The 19,161-nt window shown below is 40.8% G+C and overlaps 1 protein-coding gene across 5 annotated transcripts in view; it reads right to left on the reverse strand.

The window, feature by feature from the left end:
• Nucleotides 1–19,161, reverse strand: part of CHD6 (chromodomain helicase DNA binding protein 6) — a 223,908-nt gene that overhangs the window by 16,549 nt on the left and 188,198 nt on the right. For 4 of the 5 annotated variants that reach the window (XR_008517177.2, XM_054542308.1, XM_054542309.2 and 1 more), the window contains 5 exons: nt 8,891–8,977; nt 6,953–7,013; nt 6,051–6,267; nt 4,364–4,572; nt 1,383–2,957 (listed from right to left, as the gene is read on the reverse strand). Coding sequence is in view for 4 of the 5 variants with exons in the window: in XM_054542308.1 (XP_054398283.1) it covers nt 1,383–2,957; nt 4,364–4,572; nt 6,051–6,267; nt 6,953–7,013; nt 8,891–8,977 (2,149 nt within the window). In the remaining variant the exon portion in view is untranslated. The remainder of the gene's footprint in view (nt 1–1,382; nt 2,958–4,363; nt 4,573–6,050; nt 6,268–6,952; nt 7,014–8,890; nt 8,978–19,161) is intronic. The other variant, XM_024238849.2, reaches the window with a different exon arrangement.

Below are 19,161 nucleotides of genomic sequence, written 5' to 3' on the forward strand. Positions count from 1 at the left end.
TTTAGACTGGCTCCTTCTGGGTTGGCTGGGGTTACAATTCTATCAAGCTACTTTCAATTTGGCTTCTCGGTTTTTATCTTAGCTAGTGTGTAAATTTTAATTTGGGTTCAGACTCTTCCCAAGAGTTCTGAATAACTAAAACCAAGACGAGGAGTTTAAAAATAAAAAGCTAGATAACTTGAGGCTGGGTGCAGTGGCTCACGTCTGTAATCCCAGCACTTTGGGAGGCTGAGGCAAGTGGATTGCTTGAAGCCAGAAGTTCAAGACCAGCCTGGCCAACATGGTGAAACTGTCTGTACTAAAAATACAAAAATCAGTCGGACGTGGTAGCACACACCTGTAATCCCAGCTTGGGATGTTGAACCCAGGAGGCACAGGTTGCAGTGAGCTGAGATTGCGCCACTGCACTCCAGCCTGGGTGACAGAGCAAGACTCTGTCTCAAAAAAAAAAAAAAAAAAAAAAAAAAAAAAAGCTAGATAACTTGAGGGACTTAGCTCCTCTCTTTCCCTCTTCAACATAAAATCAGTGCCCCAGAAAGGGACGATGTGTCTGTCTACACCCCTCAGCACCACAGTGGACCAGGCATGAAGGGAGTTGTTTTTGGTTTTTTGTTCACCCTAATAGGCCTTCTTGGATCTGAAAAAAATTAAAACTACAGCTAACAATCATTTTGTTGCTGTTGTTCCTCAGGATCCCTGATCACTGTGTGTCTATTCTTGCAACGCCCATAGAATCTCAGGGTCACCTAGATTCTTAATATTTTGAAATTCCTTCTAGCTTAAACCCTTATCTAAGATTTCCCTATAGGATCAGATCTATTTTCTTCATTGTTGTAAACTTTTTATTTCTGTTGAGTTACTGAAAGGAATCTAAACCAAATGCACTGACCTTAAGCCACACAGTTTTGAGAATGACATGAATAAATGGCTTTTTTGCTCACCTTAACAAAGATCAAATTTATTTGTATTTTTGTTCAGTTCCTGAAAAATTAACTGCTCCTATATTAAACTGCAAGTTCCTAACATCCCAAGGCTGTTCTACTTTAGCCAGTTTGAAGCACCTTATCTAGGGGAAGAACAAACTATTTCCCGTTAACACCATACATAGCATCTATTGAATGAAAACACACAAGCCCCTACCCAAATTATATGAGTGAGGCAGCCAAACTGCTATGATTGTCTATGATCTTCAATTTTCTACAACATGACCACAGTTACTAAGCTACTTGAATTTTCAGTCCAAGGCCTATGACCTTTGGTGAGGGTAGGCAGGTCTGTTTCAGAAGCTGTAAAAATATGAAGCACTCTCTCCCCTAAAACCCAACCCCCCGTCATGTGTGAACTAGTTTATCCAAAATGCCACAAGATCCTACATACTATACCTTGACTATGGCAGTTTCCGTCTCTATCATAATCATCTTTATTCTCAAAATCCATGTCTTCTGATTTGAGCTCACTTCCTTCAAGAGGATATGTGGGGAAAACGTCTTGCCCCTCTGCACTTTCTTTCCAAGGTTCTTTTAAAAGCTCATGCTTCACTTTAAATGGCTGTGATGGAATAGCAGTGGGTTCACCCTCCATGGCGATAGTATTGGTTTTACTTTTGAACAGATCTGGGATATAAGCCTTGGGTTTCTCGATTTCAAATTCATCATTCTCGAGGCCATGCATCCACCTCTCCATGTGTTTGCAGTGGCACTGACAGGCTGCTGGAGGGGGGAAAGCCCTCTGTAGTCCAGGAGTCTGGTTTGCCACCTCTAAGCTTCCTTTCTTGGTTTCATCTGCATGGAAGCCTTGGTTCTTTTCCCTTGAGATGTCAGTAGTGGGCTCTGTGAGATGCAATACCTCTGGCCTTTCCCCCATGCCTACTGCCATGACTAAGTTTTCCTCCTCGTTTTCCTCCTCTTCCTCCTCCTCATCACTGTGGTTCTGACTCAAAATCAATTTACTTTCTAAGCTTTTGTTTTCCAATAAATCAATTAATTGCTGATCTGATGACAGGTTTCTTTTGGAGTCACAGACACTAAGACTGCACATATCTACAAACCCACTTTCATTTCCTGGATTCAAGGAAGGGGAAGCTAAACACTTGGCTTCCAGCTGGCCAATGCTTTCAGGTCTCTGTCCTGCCTCACTGCAGCAGAGCTCCCCTTCCTTTGAAATAGACATCAACAAATGTTTTCCATTTTTGATGTTTGCTTGAGCTACTCCTCCTGCTTCTAAGCTACCCATAAAAGTAGGGCCAGAAGCTATTTCTGCCTCATGGCCACCAGATTGGCAGTTCCCATCTTTGCTTATTGGGATGGTAATAACATCTTTTCTAGATTCAGTATTGATACTTGGGCTCTCCTGAAAAGAGCCTGGTTCTTGGCTGAGCACCTTCTTACCATACATCATGCTCTCTAAGGACTCAGGCAGCAGACTTTCATCATGGTTGATGGAAATGACATCCTGAACTTTAGAAATAAAGTCTTCACATGTCATATCAGGCAGGCTGAGATGATCATCTCTGTTTTCTACTTTCACTAGATTCTCAGGTTCATTTTCAAGGGACTCTGAAGTCCTACTCATTTGAGTATATGTAAGAGATTCATATAACTTGGAGTTGGTCTGGTAAAGGCAACAGAGATTTCCTGGTGCCTGGGTGTCAGATCTTTTATGCTGGGCATAGTTTCTATAGGCATCCAGGAAGGACAGCTGGGGGTCATTCATGATGTAACAGTCAGTGCGGTTCAACCCATGTTTGGCAGTGCCGATGAGCAAGTCTCGATCATGCTTCCCACACTCCCACCAGACTGGGAGGTAGAGGCTGGGCCTGCACAGCTGGAGGCGTTCATGCAGCTGAGGGCACTTGAGCACTTGCTCTCGGACTTTCCGTAACAGTTCAATGCGGTACAGAGTTCTTGCAGCACGTTCCTCAGTGATGGGTTCAACGTAGATGGTGGTATCTGGGGGACCTGGAGAGAAAGGGAAATAAAGCCTATCACTGAAGGTAGCCTCAGACACTCCCCACTCACCTGAGCCCCTGCATCTTTGGTCTTGGAGTTTAGCTCCCTGGCTCCTCAGCATGGCAGTTTTAGATGTGTGAGCCCTTGCCAAAATAGGAAACTGAGAAAGAATGGAAGGCTTTTATGAAACAAGGACAGACCCAAGGGGTGTGAAAGAAGAGCATAAAAATTCCAGTTCTGAAAATAGTATTAGTTTCCTTTAAATAAGCATGTACTAGGCCAGGCATAGTATAGTAGTAGTTCATGCCTGTAATCCCAGCACTTTGAGAGGCAGAGGCTAGGAGGATCGCTTGAGGCCAGGAGTTCAAGAAAAGCCCGGGCAACAAAGTGAGGCCCCACCCTCCATGTCTACAAAAAATAAAAAAAATTATCTGGGCATGGTAGCATGTACCTATAGCCTGGCTGCTTGGAATGCTGAGGCAAGAGGATCTGAGAACCCAGGAGTTTGAGGTTACAGTGAGCTGTGATCATGCCACTGTATTCTACACTAGGTACTTTATACACATCTCTTAGTTCTCATGAAAATCCCACCATACCATCATCTTGCCTGTCCTATTTCAAGGATAAGGAAATTGGCTCAGATAAACCACCCTGCTCCACGTGACAGAACCAGGATTTAAATCCAGGTTTTGTCAGTGTGACTCCAAGGTCCACATCTTTCCAATATATTCAGCTCCCTGGCTTGGATGACAACACTTTAGCCCTGCCATATAGGAGGCAAAGGCTGGTATGTCTTGTGCGTGCTGCCATCAGCCCTGAGCCCACACTGAGTAGGCTCAATGTTTGCTTTAGCTTTCCTAAAATATAGTCCCATGGTCCAGAGGAACTCCATCTACAAAAACGAGGCTAAATGGAGGCCTAAAGGAAGCTGTTGCAAGTGCCAACCAGGAAGACATTTTTCAAAAGGGTTCTCTATTGCATCAGGGGACATTTAAATGACAGCCACTTACTTTCCATAGTTACAAGTCAACATGTGAGGAAATACTTAAAGTTATTAAGATTTAATCTAAGGAAGGTGCAAAGTTCAGAGTAGGATAAATCTGAACATGACTTAAAAAAAACCATGACTTTAAAAAAACCCTTATACTTTGGAGAAAGCGGTTAGCAGTCTTTCAATATTTTTGTGATGTTTTAAGCTGAATTTCAACTTTCACTGAAGTTACATCATTTTGAGAGAGAGATTTTATGAGGTGGACCCAATTAGAAGTTTATGAATTTCTAAAAGCCACTCATCTTTACCTAAATTCCTCATGTAGACTCTAGTTTTTATAGGTATACCTAAAGTAATTCTGCAATTTGAAAATCAGAATGTTCTTTCCTTGTATCATCTGACAATATACTGATAGTTTTCTCACCGCCATCTTTCCATGTGGGTAGACGACAGACATTCCGGCACATGGCCACAAAACTATAAAAATACTGTTCCAGGCTCTCATCCGACTTCTTGTCCAAACGGGAAATGATGCGGAACTGTGTCCAGTCAAAGGTTTTCTTTTCTTGATCGTAAACAACACCAAAGGAAGACACTGTTCTATAGAAGTCTGCTTGTTCTCTCCTAGTCCACCTTGAGATTTAATCAGAAAGAAAGAGTGAGCTCTTTCTTCTTTTTTTAAAGCCAATAACTGCTTATTGAGAACCTACTATGACAGCCCATAAAGTCAAGAAAGGAGGCAGAGCTGGTTTGTCTCTTTTATTATTTTTATTTAAATTAAAATGGGCTGAAGGGCTTATAATGAAAACAGCCTATTATCCTACTCCCAAAGAGGTAATCACTTCCAAATCTTTCAGCTCTTTCTTCTGGTATTTACCTCCCTATTTCTAAACCAGGTATACACTTGCTATCTCTTGATTCATCAATTTTAGGAATCACCTAGTTAACTTCTGCCTGTAGATGATGAAGATTTTAAAAATACTATATATGCTTAAATAACTAGCCTTATTTTTTTTACCCGTATGGCAATATAGAAGCAGAGAATCCTGAAGGGATGTTCCAGACCATTAAATTCAACCTCCTCATCTTACTGGTGTCCCGAAGGGAAGTGACTACTTCAGTGACACAACCCCTGCCTCCCCATCTCATACTGCTTTTCTTTGTGGTTTTATGTAGGTAGGTTGTCCATGACAATTATCTTCTCTGGGACACAAAGGTCCTCTAGTCTTTATATCCTATATGACTAAGTCAATGACTTAATGGAGGTGGATAATTATATACCACCACAGCCTTTATGAGGGGCTCCTGGGCAGGGTGCTCTCCAATCCAGAGGGAGTCTAGCTAGGCATGGGGGTAACAGGGTGAGGGGTTAGAGAAAGAGTGAGAAGCAGGGAAGAAGTGGCTCTGGTTCTTCTCTTTAGAGATGTGCAAGAAGGAAGAAATATATTCCCTGAACTATCAAATTTCGTAAGTCAGGAGTATACAGAAGTAATTAAATTTGTTATGCAGTCTTCTTTTAATTCATGGGATGTTTCATCAGAAGGATAGACAGATATGACTCAAGGAATTGCAGCTTCGTTGATACCTTCTGGTGGCATCATTCCTAGCCTATGCTGGCCTTCTGTAACGCTTTTAGGGCTTAATTCTCAGATGGGCAAGTCACTGCTGGTAATTTATTCCTTCCTTCTGGGCTTGTATTTTACGGTATTTATTGCCCTGGAAGGCTTGATAAGGATTTGGCTATAAGACAGCTTCAATGCACACTGTTCCCTTTGTTACTAAAAGAATTAGGGGGTCTGAAATGGTCTGACACATTCCATTGTGGTGTTTCTAAACCATATCCCCAAAGACTGGGGTTTAACTTAGGTAAGACTGTCAAATTAGAAAATCATAAAAGTCTGGAAACTGTAAAGACAGGGTGTTCCTAGACCTCAACAGACTCCCGTCACCATGATACCATCACAACTGAAGGCTGAATGTAATGAATTCTGGAGATAACCTAACTTCACATGAGAACAGAAATATACTCGCTCTCCAAGCTACCAGCTTTACCTTTTGAAAACTTCACCCAGTGGGTGGCTGAGCATGCCCCTTTGGCCACTGGCTTTTACCTCTTTTGGGCTTCCTTGTTGATGAGGTCCATTTCTGAGGTTCTCCTGAACATCTCTTCCTGAACCCAATATCCTTGGTTACCTGGTCCCAGAATTTCAGGCCGGCACAGTTCCTTGCGGTTGCAGCGCTGGTAAACAGTGACCAGACGTCTGAGACGAGCTGTGAGGGCGGAGGAAACTGGCCAGGGCGATTTGTCTGGGTCGGAGCCATCCTGGGCTTCAAACATCAGTGAGGATATTAGTATTTACAAACAGAACTAAAACAGGAGTGACTGTCTTTTGGTTTTGTTTAAATAAAAACAAAGCTGATTCAATAACTTACTCAAAGTAGTTACTGTTTTAATAATTGGCCCAGGAGCAAGGCATGACTGGAAGGGCTGCAATTTTGCCTTAGATACAGCTCATGCTGTGGTCAATTAATTCTGTTATCTCTCAAGCACAGAAGTGCCTTTTTGTGGTGGCAGAAGTTATGTGAGGACTTTGCTCTAAAGCACAGGAATGAGCAGATCCTTTGTTGCCTGCGCCTTCCAATTACCAAAGCTCCTGTCATGTCTGAATTCAGAAAATTCAAAAAACAAACCAAATTAAACCAATCCCCTTTCTTTAAAAAAAAAAAAAAAAAAAAAAAAAGATGTCATCACAATTCCTTTTTACCTCTCAGACCCTATTCTAACTTAAGATATTAACATTTACTTCACTTTCAAATTTTAATGCCAGGTAGAGGAAGCCAGAGCCATGCTAAAGCTCCCTGTGTGACTCCAGGGGAGTTTGATGAAGGTCAACTTATTTGGCTTTTTAAAAGAGCCTCCTTAAAAAACTACATACTAATTACATATAAACTCCACGATAACTAACAAACTAAGACCTTACTTTCCTATGCCTTCAGAAGGACACAGTCTCACCTGCCCGGCTGTCATCCTTCTTTTCGCCAAAAACGCCATCACCTCCATCACTGGAGCTCTCCTAGGGATAAATAAAGCCATCCCATCAGCAAAACTGCAGCTAGAAGAAACCAGCTCAGAGAGTCTTGAAACGGAAAGAGTAAGCATCACGCATAAGAGCTGTCCCCTGCCTATGAACAACTCAGACCAAGATAGGACCTGATAAAGCTTACTTCTGTACAATCTTAAAAGAGCCAGAAAGCAGCTTATTTAAAATAGGTTTTTTTTTTTTTCTTTTCCTGGAACCATGTGGAATGCTTCTGCCTGTAGAGAATCGGCCTGAGCAATGATGAACTGGCACGCTCTCTCTGGCAATTACATTTTACAAGTACTATTTTAGTTGTGAATTTAAATATTTGCCTTACCATCGTCACTTGCAATTTAATACTGTCATTTCACGAAGGTTGTGCCTGCATTTCTGTTCTTTTGCTGTGAAAAAGTGTCATGCTCGTGTTCATTATGGTTAGCTTACTTCACAGCAACAGACACTATTTTCATAAAACACTACTGCTCCAGACATGAAACCTGATGGCGCAAAACCCCAGGAATTTAAAATTAAAATCATGACTTGAGCTCTAAGTGAATCTGGAGTAATATCACAAGCACTGAGCTTGCCCAAGTCGGTGTATGTGTCAAACCAGCTTTAATGGATTCCTTCACAAACCATTCTTGGTCTCAGGAATGGAACTTTAAAAACTCCTTATATATAATTCAGGTGGGAATCTGAGGGGGTAACAGAAGTGACTGTGCTATTTTTCAACTGGACTCTAATTTCAACACTAAAACTTACTACATTTTGACTAGCATCTTTTGACCTGAATGACAGTACAGAACAACCTCAGGATTCAAGACTTTGCTATTTTAGAGCACACGGTCAGAAAGAAGGGTCAGCAAACTGCGACCTGCAGACTTTCTGTGTGGCCCTCAAGCTAAGAATGGTTCTTATGTTTTTAAAGGGTGAAAAAAAGGGAAGAAGAATATGCAACAGAAGCCATATATGGCCTTCTAGCCCAAGGTATTTACTATCTGGTCCTTTACTTGCTACTTCCTGGAATACACAACACGGTAGACCAGTAACCTAGGATGGTAGGAAAGGAGATACCCATGACTGCCAACAGTGAAAATTCAAAATGCTCTTTTGGGCCCCTGATACAACGCAAAGAACAGGAGCCCATTTTCTGAATGAATTTCTCTCTTATGCAGAACAGTGATAACAGCTAATATTACAGAAAACTATGTGTTAAGCATTGCACAAAACCTTTTACGTGGCTCATCTCACTTAGTTATCAGCACTGTCTCATGAGATAGAAACCATTACTCTGCTCATTTTACAGATGCAGAAAACAAGCCCTAGAAATATTCAGTAACTTGCCCAAGGTCACACAGCTGGCAAGCAGCACAGCTGGGATTCAAATACAGGTAATCTGATTTGAGAGCCAACACTTTCAACTATCAAGCTGTCTAAAAAAGGACAAGAGAGTCTTAGATGAAAATTTGTTTTGGAGAGTGAAAACATATTTATAACAGAAGTGGGGAACACTAGCTAATCTCCTTTGCCTGGGCCAGAATTGTCTCCTGTTATCTCATGTTAATGAAGAGTGAAAACCCAGGGCTGATCTACTGTACCATTTTGAAGTGGGTTAAATATACCATCTTATCTTATACTACTATTTAGGCAGTTAAAAAAACAACCTACTATGCCTCATATAATTTCCTGCCAGAGAGAATCTTTTAAATATCCCCACAGTATCTGTGAAGATCCTTTGAATGCTGAAATGTGTAAGTGTAGTACTTCCAGCTGAGAAATGTTCTACAGTCTATACGACACGGGTGGCAGGCCCCAGAGCTACCATGTTCCTTCTTGCCATGTAGTGGTGGCTGACATGGGCATCATCATACCCCAAGTCCATGACAACAGGCTCCCAGCTTGGTGTGAGGCAGGCATACAGCAAATGCTAGCTTCTCTTCCAGTCCACCCAGTAGTTTCTGTTGGTACAGTTAGTAAACATGAATAGTTTTAGGCAAAACTTTCAAGTAAGGAAAGCTTTTCGTATTCATAGTGTTTTTCTGTTCCTGTCCTCTCTTGAAGGTACTTCCTCTCTCTAGAAATGACAGAATGAAGACGTAGTTTGTTAGTAGCTCAAGTGAAAAAGATGTCAGACTTTTAGTTAATAATCCGTTTAATGTGAGTGTGTGAGGTGCTGTAGCAGTGACAGTCCTGAGCATGCAGAGGCCCTGCATCTGAACTATGTAGTCTAATGTGTGCCACCTCAATTTCTGCTTACATGATTAACTTGAAAGAAATGTTCATCTTCGAAGAGGTATGAATCAATCATCTCACAGAGAAGGGCCCCAGAGTGCTGACAAGAATGTCAACAACAAAGCACACTGATTGGTTACAATGTGCAATTTCTCCATCTTGAGAACACACGTGGTTCGGAGTCCCATGATCCACTGCTCTCTGGCCTTGGGCAAGTTGTTTTGATCTCTCTCAAGCTCATTTCTTCTTTTGCAAAACGGAGAATGGCATAAACTTCAGGTGGAAAGCAGATATACCTCAAATGCCATTAACACAATATTCAAGGATTTTATTATGGAAAGATTGCAGAATGTAGAAAAAGAAGAGGGCAGGGGAGATACCACTCTTGTGTCCCCTGGCTGTATGACTTTTTTGCAGCTGATTAAAACTGAGCTCCCTCGTCTCTACAATGGGCATAAGAATAATGCCTAACAGATGGGGCAATATGCTTTGCAAGTGTGAAAGTATACACAAATACTAGTATTTGAGTTCACAGAACCCTCAAACTCCTAACTCACAAGAAGAGGGTGCTTGTTCAGTTCCTAATTAAACCTTTTGTACAACGGAATGTAGCCATTTTAGGCATTAAATTTTCCTGCAAGTCCTTGGCCATGACTTCATCCTTTTATACACTGACCTCATGGTTCAGAGAGCACCTGAGATGTCACAGCCACCTATGGTAGGAACTGTGGCACAGCACGGACATGCACGCTTTTGACAGCATAACTACAATAATGAAAATTGTGCTGTTACTTATTGCTATTTCTGTTAAAAGACGTGTTACTCTCCCCACATACTGGCTGTGATAGAGAAAGATTTTGTTTACAATTCCAGGCTCCAGACCATTCCAACCCAAATATACTTTCAGACTAACTGAATCTGGCTGCACGTGACATCTGTAATGATTTGCCAATCAAAAGTGCTATTGGTATTAAAACAGAGGGTGGGGGAAGCTGTAACTTAGATCATTTCAAATCTCCCTTCAAATTCTAACATTCTATGACTCTCTGAACGCCACTTTTTAAGAGGACAACAACCACTGTGTGCTCTGGAAGGCGCGGAATAGCAAAGGGTCTGGATATGATATGGTATGGAAAAATATAGAGGAACTATAGGTATTTCACCTGAAAAGAAATTTAAAGAAATTAAGGTCATGAGCTGGTCTCAGCAATTTAAAATTCTATCAGAGGGGAAAAACAACAGTTTTGTTCTTTGTAGTACCATGAAGAAAGCTAGATGGAACCCATGGAACCAGCTGGGAGGCAGATTTCTGGTGTGGTAAAAAGAAGTATCATCCAACAATAAAATAGACTTCATTGGAAGGTGGCATGTTCCTCTTGTTTTCCCCATGAACTCCCGGGAGTCCCTCGTCTACCTGGAACGACCCCTTGACAGCCCCGCTAAAGAGGGAACGCCACACTGACACCACTCAGGCATGTGCCAGGGCTCCTTGCAATGCTAAGACTCTACCAATCTGCTAAATGGTTGCCTTTCTATGCCCAGGTCTGTTGAATTCAGGGGAACTGCTCTAATGAACAGGCTCTTTTTATACAATGCTTTGGGCTTCTTTAACTCTGCCTGAGGACAGAGCTGGGAGAAAGAAACACCCAGTGTCTTCAGTGCAGGAGGTAGGGAGCAAGAGTGAAGCAGGGTGGGCAGCAGGCTTGGCTCAGATGCCGGCCATCCCTCTATGTGTGTGGTTTTAGCATGCAGACTAGAAGTAAAGGTGAATCCGTTTATAGTTTGTCCACCTCAGAATCTGGGGAAATCCACTCCCCATTTCAACTGCTTTTAATGATATTCTATACCCCAGGTTTTAAGGATATGAAGAGCAAATCATAAATGTGTTAATTTTGTAAATGAATACAAAAGTAATTCCAGAGTTTAATATATAAGAGCACGTAAGTTATTTTTATTGATTCTGCCATGGCCCTCCAGTGTCCTCCTAACTGATTAGCTAAGCATGTCCAGTTTAATGTCAGTGGCTTTCAGAGGCTGGCCTCTTCATATGAGCTACTGCTGGGAGGAAGAGGCATAAACGCATACCTGAAATACTCTCTATTGTCTGGACTACGAAAAGAATACCTGACTACAACAAAGAATACCGGAATATCTAGAGAATTACAAGTCTTAGCTCTGTCATCTAGTGGTTGTGAGAATTTGGTCAAGTCCTTTAACTTTCAGGGAGGGCCTAAAGTTTCCTCAGCCCTCAAATGAAGACAGGGTGAGGTGAGGATCAACTTAAATAAACGGAGTAACTGGTTTGAAAAGAGTCAAGTTCCATATGAGAATAAGGTACTATGTTCATTTCTTTGGTACTTGAGTTGTTTCTACAGGGAAAACGCGTCCCAAGTTCCAGACAAAAGAAATAATATAAACTAGGGACTGGAACAGCAGAACATGAATTTTTTTATTTTTTATTTATTATTATTATACTTTAAGTTTCAGGGTACATGTGCACAATGTGCAGGTTAGTTACATATGTATACATGTGCCATGCTGGTGTGCCGCACCCATTAACTAGTCATTTAGCATTAGGTATATCTCCTAATGCTATCCCTCTCCCCTCCCCCCACCCCACAACAGTCCCCAGAGTGTGATGTTCCCCTTCCTGTGTCCTTGTGTTCTCGTTGTTCAATTCCCACCTATGAGTGAGAATATGCGGTGTTTGGTTTTTTGTTCTTGTGATAGTTTACTGAGAATGATGATTTCCAATTTCATCCATGTCCCTACAAAGGACACGAACTCATCATTTTTTATGGCTGCACAGTATTCCATGGTGTACATGTGCCACATTTTCTTAATCCAGTCTATCATTGATGGACATTTGGGTTGGTTCCAAGTCTTTGCTATTGTGAATAGTGCCACAATAAACATACGTGTGCATGTGTCTTTATAGCAGTATGATTTATAGTCCTTTGGATATATACCCAGTAATGGGATGGCTGGGTCAAATGGTATTTCTAGTTCTAGATCCCTGAGGAATCGCCACACTGACTTCCACGATGGTTGAACTAGTTTACAGTCCCACCAACAGTGTAAAAGTGTTCCTATTTCTCCACATCCTCTCCAGCACCTGTTGTTTCCTGACTTTTTAATGATTGCCATTCTAACTGGTGTGAGACGGTATCTCATTGTGGTTTTGATTTGCATTTCTCTGATGGCCAGTGATGGTAAGCATTTTTTCATGTGTTTTTTGGCTGCATAAATGTCTTCTTTTGAGAAGTGTCTGTTCATGTCCTTCGCCCACTTTTTGATGGGGTTGTTTGTTTTTTTCTTGTAAATTTGTTTGAGTTCATTGTAGATTCTGGATATTAGCCCTTTATCAGATGAGTAGGTTGCGAAAATTTTCTCCCATTTTATAGGTTGCCTGTTCACTCTGATGGTAGTTTCTTTTGCTGTGTGAAACTCTTTAGTTTAATTAGATCCCATTTGTCAATTTTGGCTTTTGTTGCCATTGCTTTTGGTGTTTTAGACATGAAGTCCTTGCCCATGCCTATGTCCTGAATGGTAATGCCTAGGTTTTCTTCTAGGGTTTTTATGGTTTTAGGTCTAACATTTAAGTCTTTAATCTATCTTGAATTAATTTTTGTATAAGGTGTAAGGAAGGGATCCAGTTTCAGCTTTCTACATATGGCTAGCCAGTTTTCCCAGCACCATTTATTAAATAGGGAATCCTTTCCCCATTGCTTGTTTTTCTCAGGTTTGTCAAAGATCAGATAGTTGCAGATATGCGGCATTATTTCTGAGGGCTCTGTTCTGTTCCATTGATCTACATCTCTGTTTTGGTACCAGTACCATGCTGTTTGGTTACTGTAGCCTTGTAGTATAGTTTGAAGTCAGGTAGCGTGATGCCTCCAGCTTTGTTCTTTTGGCTTAGGATTGACTTGGCGATGTGGGCTCTTTTTTGGTTCCATATGAACTTTAAAATAGTTTTTTCCAATTCTGTGAAGAAAGTCATTGGTAGCTTGATGGGGATGGCATTGAATCTATAAATTACCTTGGGCAGTATGGCCATTTTCATGATATTGATTCTTCCTACCCATGAGCATGGAATGTTCTTCCATTTCTTTGTATCCTCTTTTATTTCATTGAGCAGTGGTTTCTAGTTCTCCTTGAAGAGGTCCTTCCTTGTAAGTTGGATTCCTAGGTATTTTATTCTCTTTGAAGCAATTGTGAATGGGAGTTCACTCATGATTTGGCTCTCTGTTTGTCTGTTATTGGTGTATAAGAATGCTTGTGAATTTTGCACACTGATTTTGTATCCTGAGACTTTGCTGAAGTTGCCTGTTAGCTTAAGGAGATTTTGGGCTGAGACGATGGGGTTTTCTAGATATACAATCATGTCATCTGCAAACAGGGACAATTTGACTTCCTCTTTTCCTAATTGAATACCCTTTATTTCTTTCTCCTGCCTAATTGCCCTGGCCAGAACTTCCAACACTATGTTGAACAGGAGTGGTGAGAGAGGGCATCCCTGTCTTGTGCCCGTTTTCAAAGGGAATGCTTCCAGTTTTTGCCCATTCAGTATGATATTGGCTGTGGGTTTGTCATAGATAGCTCTTATTATTTTAAGACACGTCCCATCAATACCTAATTTATTGAGAGTTTTTAGCATGAAGTGTTGTTGAATTCTGTCAAAGGCCTTTTCTGCATCTATTGAGATAATCATGTGGTTTTTGTCTTTGGTTCTGTTTATTACATTTATTGATTTGCGTATATTGAACCAGCCTTGCATCCCAGGGATGAAGCCCACTTGATCATGGTGGATAAGCTTTTTGATGTGCTGCTGCATTTGGTTTGCCAGTATTTTATTGAGGATTTTTTCATGAATGTTCATCAAGGATATTGGTCTAAAATTCTCTTTTTTGGTTGTGTCTCTGCCCGGCTTTGGTATCAGGATGATGCTGGCCTCATAAAATGAGTTAGGGAGGATTCCCTCTTTTTCTATTGATTGGAATAGTTTTGGAAGGAATGGTACCAGTTCCTCCTTGTACCTCTGGTAGAATTCGGCTGTGAATCCATCTGGTGCTGGACTCTTTTTGGTTGGTAAGCTATTGATTATTGCCACAATTTCCATTCAAAGCAGTGTGTAGAGGGAAATTTATAGCACTAAATGCCCACAAGAGAAAACAGGAAAGATCCAAAATTGACACCCTAACATCACAATTAAAAGAACTAGAAAAGCAGTGTGGCGATTCCTCAGGGATCTAGAACTAGAAATTCCATTTGACCCAGCCATCCCATTACTGGGTATATACCCAAAGGACTATAAAACATGCTGCTATAAAGACACATGCACACGTATGTTTATTGCGGTGGTATTCACAATAGCAAAGACTTGGAACCAACCCAAATGTCCATCAATGATAGACTGGATTAAGAAAATGTGGCACATATACACCATGGAATACTGTGCAGCCATAAAAAGTGATGAGTTCATGTCCTTTGTAGGGACATGGATGAAATTGGAAATCATCATTCTCAGTAAACTATCACAAGAACAAAAAACCAAACACCGCATATTCTCACTCATAGGTGGGAACTGAACAATGAGAACACAAGGACACAGGAAGGGGAACATCACACTCTGGGGACTGTTGTGGGGTGGGGGTAGTGGGGAGGGATAGCATTAGGAGATATACCTAATGCTAGATGACGAGTTAGTGGGTGCAGTGCACCAGCATGGCACATGTATACATATGTAACTAACCTGCACATTGCGCACATGTACCCTAAAACCTAAAGTATTAAAAAAAAAAAAAAAAAAAAAGTAGAAAAGCAAGAGCAAACACATTCAAAAGCTAGCAGGAGGCAAGAAATAACTAAAATCAGAGCAGAACTGAAGGAAATAGAGACACAAAAAAGCCCTTCAAAAAATTAATGAATCCAGGAGCTGGTTTTTTGAAAGGATCAACAAAATTGATAGACCGCTAGTAAGACTAATAAAGAAGAAAAGAGAGAAGAATCAAATAGATGCAATAAAAAATGATAAAGGGGATATCACCACCGATCCCACAGAAATACAAACTACCATCAGAGAATACTACAAACACCTCAAAGCAAATAAACTAGAAAATCTAGAAGAAATGAATAAATTCCTCGACACATACACCCTCCCAAGACTAAACCAGGAAGAAGTTGAATCTCTGAATTTTTCTTTTTTTTGAGACGAAGTCTAGCTCTGTTGCCCAGGCTGGAGTGCGGTGGCTCGATTTTGGCTCACTGCAACCTCTGCCTCAGCCTCCTGAGTAGCTGGGAGTACAGGCGCATGCCACCACACCTGGCTAATTTCTTATATTTTTAGTAGAGACAGGGTTTCACCATGTTGACCAGGCTGGTCTTGAACTTCTGACCTCGTGATCCACCCGCCTCAGCCTCCCAAAGGCTGGGATTACAGGCGTGAGCCACCGTGCCTGGCCCCGAACATGGATTTGAATTGTCAAGATGAGAACCTAACTTCCTTCATGTTACCGGGGTCTGAGGCTTCAAGCTGATTTCCTTCAATCCACTGTTTCTCAAACCTTGAGGACACAGGGAAATGCATCTTTGAAAAATTATTATTATCTATTTTAAGAAAGGGATGCCATTGTTACTGTTACAGGGGTCAGAGCTGATGGAGGCCAAAGTAAATAAATACCATACATTCTGCCAGCTAGAATCAACAGAAGAGAATGGAAAACAATGGATAATTTTTGGGTAGTGATCAGGAGAAGAAGAGGGAGGACCCTCACAGGGGAGTCACTTGGGGACAATGCTACAGTAACTTCTGGGATCCAGAATCCATAACATTCTCTCTATTACTCAACGCTAGAGAAAATTTGGTCATATGGTGCTGGGGCCCAGGTAAGGTTTCAGTCTGCTTATGCAAAATCTCAGGAACTCATTTTAAAAATGCAATACAGACTGCCGCTTCTGGGATGCATTTCCCTATTCTTTAAGTACAATTAAACCCTCTAGATATTAAATATGAAACAAGCATAAGAAAACTCTGAAAGGTGAAAAAAAGAAAGGACAAACTAGAGACCTCAGGACCCAAGGAATGACACGAAGAAAAAAAATGTTTTTTTTTTTGTTTTTTTTGTTTTTTTGCTTCGTATATCCTAGATTTGGAGGTAAAGAAGCCGGCTACCTGGAAATGGCAAAGGAGGCAGACAAAAAAGGTCCTCAAAAAAAACCTTCCGGGCGCAGTGGTTCACGCCTGTAATCCCAGCACTTTGGGAGGCCAAGGCGGGTGGATCACCTGAGGTCAGAAATTTGAGACCAGCCTGGCCAACATGGTGAAACTCTGTCTCTACTAAAAATACAAAATATTAGCTGGGCATGGTGGCACATGCCTGTAGTCCCAGCTACTTGGGAGGCTGAGGCAGGAGAATCACTTGAAGCTGGGAGGCGGAGATTGCAGGCAGCCGAGATCATGCCATTGCACTCCAGCCTGGGCAACAAGAGTAAAACTCTGCCTCAAAAAAAAAAAAAAAAAAAAAGAAAAGAAGCAAGGTTGCTTCCTGCTCTCTCTAGTTAAGGACTAGGAAGAGGCAGGTTAGCAGGTTAGGGACACAGAAAATATTAAGACAATAACTGCTATACCCCAGCCCAACAATGCAGAAGAAACTGTGTCTCAACTCTACCCATGGCAACAACGGTGAGTGGGAGCTTAGACTTCTACTTTTTCCAGGTGGTAATAGGGTACCCCATTCCCTTGCTGGGTTGGTATCAGAAAAAGCTAAGCAGGAAGTCACGACTTTCAACCCTGACAGGTAGTAAGTAATGAGGTTCCCCGCCCCTATCCATGGTGGAGCTAAACTTCCATTCCTGCTCAAAGTAATGAGAAACATCCCCTTTAGGGGTTAATGGAAGCAGACTGGGAACATGAATTTTTGCTTCCACCTCACAGAAACAAGGTGCCCCCCCCATCTCTGTTCCCCTGCCAAGAAAGGTGCTGAAAGAGAATGTTTAAATAAGATCCAGAGTCTCACAATATAATGTCCAAAATGTCCAGGTTCCAATAAAAAATCACATACCAAGAACCAAGAAGACCTCAAACTGAATGAAAAAAAGACAAAAGAGGCCAATGCTGAGAGGAAAGATCTTAGAATAATCTGACGTAAGAAATTAACAGTCATCAGCGAGCCATTCTGAACATGGCTCACTGTTCAGAATGAAACAGTGAAATGAAATGAAACAGACAGTTTCAGCAACGAAACAAAGATCCAAATAATATTTGGATTCAAAGGGAAATTTTATGTTTGAAACGTACAATAAACTGGAACAAAAACCAAAACCAAAAATGAAAACCCAAAACCCTCAACAGCAGAATGGTGGAGGAAAATAATCAGTGACCTCAAAGACAGAAAAATGGAAAGTACCCAATGTGAATAACAGAAAAAAAAAATGGACAGAGCCTTAGAGACCCACAGGTCTATAACACAAGATCTAATTTTCATTTTATTGGCTTCCCAGAAGGTGAGGAGAAAGAGGACAGGGCAGAAGAAATACTTAAAGAAATCGTGGCTGAAAATGCTTCACATTTAGCAAAAGACAGAAATCAGATTTAAGAAGATGAGTGAATTCCAAATAGGGTAAACTCACAGAAATCCATAAACACATAAAATCATAAACTTCTGAAAACTAAAGTCAAAGAAAAAATCTTGAAAGCATCAAGAGAGAAAAGACACATTACCAATAGGGGAAAAACTGCCTGAATGACAGATTTCTCATCAGAAACCATGGAGGCCAGAAGGAAGCGGCAGAACATTAAGAGTTGAAAGAAGAGAAGTATCAACCCAGAATCCTCCATTTGGTGAAAATATCCTTTGGGAATAAAGGGGATATTAAGACATTCTCAGATGAGAAAAACTAAGGATATTAAGACATTCTCAGATGAAGAAAAACTAAGAGAACTGTCTGACAGTTCTCTAGACTACCTTAAAAGAATAGCTAAAGAGATTTCTCTAAAAAGAAAGAAAACAATAAAAGAAGGAGCCTTGGAACACCAGGAAGAAAAAGAACACAGTAAAAAAAAATGGGTAAATATAGCATATGGTAAATATAGCATACTTTCCTTCTCCTCTTGAGTTTTCTAAGTGATGTTTGACAGTTGAGGCAAAAATTTTAACATTACCTGATAAGAAATGGTTAAGACAACTATATTATAAATGGAAGAGGGTAAAGGAACAAAAATGGAAGTAAGGTTTCTACACTTCACTTAAGCTGATAAAATGATAGCATTAGTAGACTGTGATACATTACATACAAATATATGAAACACCTAGAAGCATTAAAAAGCTACAAAAATAAAGATAAATCAGAATAAAATCATACAAAATACTAATGTAAACCAGAGGAAGGCAGGAAAAATAAAAAATCAGGGAAAACAAAGAGAAGACAATAAAATGACAAGCTTAAGCTTTAATGTATCAATAATTACATTAAGTATAAATGGTCTGAATAATACCAACTAGAAGACAGAGACCGGCAGAGCGTATTAAAGATTATGATCTACCTGTATGCTATCTATAGGAAACTCACTTCAAATACCATAAAGGCAGGTTGAAAGTAAAAGAATAAAAAAGTTATATTTATGCAAACATTAATCAAGGGAAAGTAGCCATATTAATTTATCAGATAAACTACACTTCAAAGCAAAGAAAATTACCAGAGTCAAGAGAAAGACATTATATAATGATAACAGGGTCAATTTGCCAAGAACGTGTAATTCTCTCTATACATTTTTTTGAGACAGAATCTCGCTCTGCTGCCCAGGCTGGAGTGCAGTGGCATGATCATGGCTCGCTGCAACCTCTGCCTCCTGGGTTCAAGTGGTTCTCATGCCTCAGCCTCTCGAGTAGCTGGGATTACAGGCATGCGCCAC

This window comes from Pongo abelii, chromosome 21, assembly GCF_028885655.2.
Source record: "Pongo abelii isolate AG06213 chromosome 21, NHGRI_mPonAbe1-v2.0_pri, whole genome shotgun sequence".
NCBI classification, from domain to species: domain Eukaryota; kingdom Metazoa; phylum Chordata; class Mammalia; order Primates; family Hominidae; genus Pongo; species Pongo abelii.